This window comes from Sapajus apella, unplaced genomic scaffold (assembly GCF_009761245.1).
Source record: "Sapajus apella isolate SASKATOON/1434 unplaced genomic scaffold, GSC_monkey_1.0 scaffold66, whole genome shotgun sequence".
Lineage (NCBI taxonomy): Eukaryota > Metazoa > Chordata > Mammalia > Primates > Cebidae > Sapajus > Sapajus apella.
Genome location: NW_022437006.1, coordinates 11,546,403 through 11,552,402, shown reverse-complemented (window position 1 = coordinate 11,552,402; position 6,000 = coordinate 11,546,403). Strand labels below are relative to the sequence as shown.

The 6,000-nt window shown below is 55.6% G+C and overlaps 1 protein-coding gene across 6 annotated transcripts in view; it reads left to right on the top strand.

Annotated features, from left to right (window-relative positions):
- Positions 1-1,316: 1,316 nt before the first annotated feature.
- RAPGEF3 (Rap guanine nucleotide exchange factor 3) overlaps positions 1,317-6,000 on the top strand; it is a 44,046-nt gene continuing 39,362 nt past the window's right edge. For all 6 annotated transcript variants that reach the window (XR_004259957.1, XM_032248410.1, XM_032248408.1 and 3 more), the window contains exons 1-2: positions 1,317-1,874; positions 2,345-2,557. Coding sequence is in view for 5 of the 6 variants with exons in the window: in XM_032248410.1 (XP_032104301.1) it covers positions 1,869-1,874; positions 2,345-2,557 (219 nt within the window). In the remaining variant the exon portion in view is untranslated. The remainder of the gene's footprint in view (positions 1,875-2,344; positions 2,558-6,000) is intronic.

Sequence of the window (6,000 nt, the reverse complement as noted above, 5' to 3'; positions counted from 1 at the left end):
TCAAGAGATCAAGACCATCCTGGTCAACATGGTGAAACCCCGTCTCTACTAAAACTACAAAAAATTAGCTGGGCATGGTGGCGCGTGCCTGTAGTCCCAGCTACTCAGGAGGCTGAGGCAGGAGAATTGCCTGAACCCAGGAGGCGGAGGTTGCGGGGAGCCGAGATCGCGCCAGTGCACTCCCGCCCGGGTAACAAGAGAGAATCTCCGTCTCAAGTGGAAAATCTGTATAATGAACAAACTCCACCAGCGTTTCTTAACGTGTGGACACAGCGGATGACCTGGGGTGTTTGTTCAAAATACAGATTTTCCACTTCATGCCAACAGGATTGAATATTAATTGGTAGGGACAGAGCCTGCATTTTAGTAAGTTTCTGGGAAACATTTTTTATACACATATACATTAAAATTGAGATTTTAATCACAATTAAAATTCCTCTCCCCACTTCCAAGAAAATAATCATAATCCTTGGTGGAGGATGGGGGCTGGGCATCCCAAAATTGGCGGCATAGGCTTTTTAGAGATAATTCTTCCCAGTATGGGCAGGCTTAACAGCAAAGGGAAAAGGGAAGAGAAGGGACAAAAGTCCTACGGGGCGTGGGCTTCCTTCAAAATCCTCATTTTAGTCCTGAACAATCACGGGGCGCCAAGCGAGCCTCTGTTCCCGGCCACTGTCTCTCCACCCTCTCAGGAGTGGGGCGAAGAGGCCAGCGCAGGGCCATTTGCACAGTGGTGGAAACTGAGGCCCAGGGAAGCCTCGGTAGCGAATCTGCTTAGCAGGGCGCTAGAATCCCGGTCTCTGCCTCAAATTGCCCGGCCACTAGGGAGCGCACGGTGGGGGGTGTGGTCCTCGAACACCTTCTGCTCCCCTGGAAGCTCTGCCACAACCCCAATCTTCTCTTACGGCCACGAACTCCGCCCCTATCCGTTCCGGAGAGCGGTCCTTCCTCTCCAGCCTCAGTTTCCTCAACTGTTCCCGTTGTGTGTGTGCTGGGGAAGGGGGCAGGGGGCAGGGGGGGCGTGGGTCTGGGAACGCAACTGCGGGAGGCAAGGCAGCGGGATTCCCCGCAGGAAGGCCACCTAGTCCCTCCCCCGGGCAGCCGGAGACCCTGAATCGAAACAGGAGGCAGGCGCCCCCGGCCGGGAAGCGGCCCCAGCCCGGATTTCCCTCCCGGGTGGGGCCGCAGTGACTCACCCCTCCCCCTTTCCCCGGTTTCCTTGTTTGCATTTCTCCTCCCGGCCACGTGGCGGCCAATGCAGCCACTCACCGCCACATCCCCGACACGCCGGCCTCCGCGGCCCCCGCACACACCTCGGGGCCGCTCCTGCCCACTGAGGATGCTCAGGGCTCAGGCTGGTGTCCACTCTCCGTATTCCGAGGTGCAGGCTCCAACGCCGGCCGGTGCCCGCCCCCTTCCCCTAAGATCTCCGCTGCAGTAAGGCAGGGCGCCTCCTCCCCGCCCCCTCCGCCAGTCCGGGGGAGGGGAAGGGGGCGGGCGGCGCAGGGGGTGTGACAGCTCCCGCCCGGACCGGTGCCAGCTGCAGCCTTGCTTCAGCGCCCGGTGCCAGCTGGCTCCTTCGTCTGGGACGAAGGCGGAGGCTCGGGGCTCCTTGTAGCCGGTGTCGGTGGGGGGGTCGTCCCCCCCACCACGCCCCCACCCCTCTACTCACCCAAGAGGAGCCTCTCCACCGAGCCCTGCATCCTGCTGCCCTGGCAGCCGGTCCAGCTAGCCGCTGGCCCCGTTCACTGTACCTGGACTTACCCACCAGCTCTCTCCGGATCCCCTTATCAAAGCGGATGGGGGTCGCTGGGGACCCCCCAGCCTTTTGCTAGAGCCTGCAGGGCTGTGCGAGCTTGAAAAGAAACATGAAGGTGGGTAAGGTGGGGTCAGGGTTGAGGAGGAGCAGGAGAGGGCGGGAGAGGAAGCTGACACGGTGGGGAGTTCGGGTAGTAGAGAGAGGGTTGGTCAGGGCAGAGGAGGAGGGGAGAAGGGTTTGAGCCGAAGCTGCATTTCTGGGGGACCCGGTGAATCTATAGCCTCATGCTGGGAGGTGGTGGAGATCTCTGCAGGGGCATGGACAGTGAGATGGGACAGAACTCCAAAGAGGGTAAGAAGGGCCTGATCTTTTCCAAGAGCCAGCTGGGGACCCCTAAGTGCGCCAGACCGGCAGGCCCCAGTGAAGGTCTTCCTGTTCCTCCCCCAGCTCCTGGCAAGGTTGCAGCACCTCCGCCTGACCAGTCCAGAGGACTCTAAGGAAGTAGTTCTGCCTGGGGCAATTGTAGTATGGTCCAGCTGCCCCAGTCGCGTCTCATGGCTGTCCACTTTCCTCATTGTGTCATAGGTGAGCTGGCCAGGTGAGAGCTGCTGGCAGGTGGGCCTGGCTGTGGAGGATAGCCCAGCTCTGGGAGCACCGCAGCTGGGAGCCCTCCCTGACGTGGTGCCGGAGGGGACACTGCTCAACATGGTGTTGAGGAGGATGCACCGGCCCCGAAGCTGCTCCTACCAGCTGCTGCTGGAGCACCGGCGTCCGAGCCGCATCCAGGGGCTGCGCTGGGTGAGTACCTTTCACCCGCCCAGGCCAGGGCCAGCACCCGGGCTAGACGGGGGTCTGGATTGTGGCTGGGCATGCTGCCGGTGGCCCAGCTTGCTCTGGGGGTGTGGAGTGGTACAGCTGGGGTGGACAGTGGATCAGGAAGCTTGCCTGCAGTGTGCGTGGGCGGCTCACACAGCTGCAACCGTGTGTGTCTGTTGTGCCCAGATGTCTCTGGGTATGGGGGGAAGGGGAAAGGGATTTGTTATTTACCTGTCACCTCTGTGAGCCAGGCATTGAGTTAGGTGCTTCTGGGTACTCTCCAGGTGGGGGTGGGAGGTATGGGGGCCAAGTCAAAGGGCTGGGGTGACGTAAGTTTGGTTACAGTTCTGGGTGCGTCACCGTGGCAACATTGTTTTTTAGTGAGCAACTGAACTGTGCTAATTCTGCGTTTTGGTCTTGGGGTGAGGTGGTCGTGTGGACACTGCTGGGTACCTGCCTTTGGGGGGCTTGGGGAAGGATTCTGAGACATTTGGAGAATCTGAGATGACCTAAGTGCCCTTTGCCAGTGAGAAACATCTCTGGACCTGAAAGAATGAAGGAGAGAGCAAGAAGGGGAAAGAATGGTGGGGTTTGGGAGGCAAGATAATGGCTGTACCATCCAAATCAGCAGAGAAACTGTCCCCAACCATCCAGACTAAATAACTTAGCTTGAGATTCAGGTATGTCTCTACTGCATGTGTCTACCCGGGTTTCACTATGTTGCCCAGGCTGGTCTGGAATTCCTGGGACCAAGCAATCTGCCTGTCTTGGCCTCCCAAAGTGCTGGTATTATAGGCATGACCCACCGTGCCTGCCTGGGAGAGCTTCTTTCTCCCTTTCTTTCTTTCTTTCCTTCTTCCTTCCTTTCTTTCTTTCTCTCTTTCTCTCCTTTCTTTCTTTCTCTTTTTCTTTTTCTTTCTTTCTTTCTTTCCTTTCTCTCTCTCTCTCTCTCCCTCCCTCCCTCCCTCCCTCTCTTTCTTTCTTTCACTTTCTTCCTTTCTTTCCTGTTTTTTTACTGGAGTCTCGCTCTGTCTCCAGGTTGGAGTGCACTGGCATGGTCTCGGCTCATTGCAACCTCTACCTCCCAGGTTTAAGTGATTCTCCTTCTTCAGCTTCCCAAGTAGCTGGGACTATAGGCGTGTGCCAGCACACCTAGCTAATTTTTGCATTTTTAGTAGAGACAGGGCTTCAACATGTTGGCCAGAATGGTCTTGATCTCTTGACCTCGTGATCTGCCTACCTTGGCCTCCCAAAGTGCTGGGATTACAGGGGTGAGCCACCGCTCCCAGCCAGGAGTTCATTTCTTATTGGCAAGTCCTTTTGAGTAGAATAAACACCACCCTCTCCCTCCTTCCCCCTGCCTTGCTCAACTGCCATTTACATTGAGGCTGAGTTGAAAAAAACCGAGACCCATCAAGACAAGGGGATCCACTTTGCAATCAGAATTGAGAAGAGAATCCAGGTGTTGGTCCTGGTAGAGTTGTTCTCTACCAGGGTCTTTCTTATCATGAGGCTGGGTCCTCCCCCACTACCCCTCCGACTCTCTCGTCCGGGTCACTGGCTGCAGCTACTGCCTGGAGCCAATGGGCTGGAACTCTCCCTCCCCCCTTCCCTCTCAGGCTATAATTATTTGTGCATTTCCTGTCCCCTTCCCAGCTTGTAAAGGCAAGGTAGGGGGTGGGGGGAAGGTCAGGTGCCTGGACAGTGAGGTCACTGGAGGATCCCCTGGGACCTGAAGTCGGGAAGGGAGTGGAAGAGGCCACCAGGCTCTCTCCTGACTTTCCCCAGCCCCTAGAAATGAAGGGCTGGTGTGCGTGGGAAGGCCAGAAAGGTGGGGGTGAAGGTTGCTGAAGTGTAAATGGGGGCAAAGGCACAGAAAAAAGGCCCCCTTCCTGCCAGGTGGATGTTGGTGACTAGAGGGAGCTTAGATTTGTAGTGCTTAGAGGCAGGCGGCCACTCCCTCTTCTGATGACTGGGTGACTGGGGTGGGGAGGTTTCATTCCATCATGCCTATGTTTGAGAGGCTCTGGGTACCTGTAAAGCTGTACTTCCTACCTCTTGATGCTGCCTTTAGCCCAGGGAAGGCTTCCATGAGAGAGCGAGCGCCAGCTGTGAGCATGCATACCCAGGGTGAAGGGGTAGGGCCTGAGTCCCCGGAAGACAGCACTGCCAGTTATCGAAGCAAGGCCTCCCTCTTCGAAAGCCAAGGGGAAAACCCATCAACCTCCCAGAGAAGAGGTCTGAAGACAGCTCTTTCTGTTCTTGCCTAGCCCAGGACAAGAGAAAATGAAAACAGGTTACAGCAGGAGCGCTTGCAGGTGATACAGACTAAGATAAGAAAAGGACTTAACAGCTACGGCAAAGGTGACACTGGAATGGGATGGAAGAACATCTTTGGAAAATAGGAGGGGGAGGTGAGATCTTGTCTGATGTCCAGAGGCAGGGGCAAGATCAGGGTGACCTCTGGTAGTTCTACGGGCTCAGGGAAGTCTGAGATGATTCTCTTTATGTGACTGCTTTGGCGGAAGTGGCCCAATTTTGTAACTCGAAGAACACACTTTCATCCAACCTGTCAAAACCGTGGTAGGAGCTAATAGTAATACAGTGCTTATGTGCCAGACATTATTGTAAGAGGTTTGCCTTTATCATATCAAATAATTCTTGCTGGGTGCGGTGGCTTATGCCTGCAATCCCAACACTTTGGGAGGCCAAAGTGGGTGGATAACCGGAGGTCAAGAGTTCAAGACTAGCCTGGCCACCACAGTGAAACCCCCGTCTCTACTAAAAATACAAAAATTAACAGGGCATGGTGGCTGGTGCCTGTAATGCCTGCTACTGCAGAGGCTGAGGTTGCAGTGAGCTGAGATTGCGCCATTGCACTCCAGTCTGGGTGACAAGAGCAAAATTCTGCCTCAAATAATGATAATAATAATTCTCACAATAGCCTTGTGAGATAGGTACTAATGTCATCACCCCCATTTTATAGATGTGAAAACGAAGGCACAGAGAGGTTAAGTGACAGGTTCAGAGTTACACAGCAGATAAGTGGCAAAGCTGGGCTTTGGTCCCAGGCAATCTGGCTGCAGAGTCCAAGCTCATAACCATATAACCACCATGCTGTGCTTCTCTCTTGCTACAAATAGTAACACTGACACCCTTAAGGCATCACCAACCCCATGCGCCCTTCCCCTGTCCCATCACACGCAGCCCTGGCCTGAGACCTTAGCTGTGACCCAAGGGAACTGGTCTGACAGGTCTCCAGGCTGTCTGGCTCTGTGCCTGTCTCTCCAGCCCGGCTCTGACATTCAGTGACAGAGAGTGAGGGTGGGGCAGGCCACAGTGCTGGTGCCAGGGGAGTTAGCGCCTCCTCTTCCACCCTGAACCCTTTCTTTTCAGCAATGAGAGGAGGGAGTGGGTGAGGACCT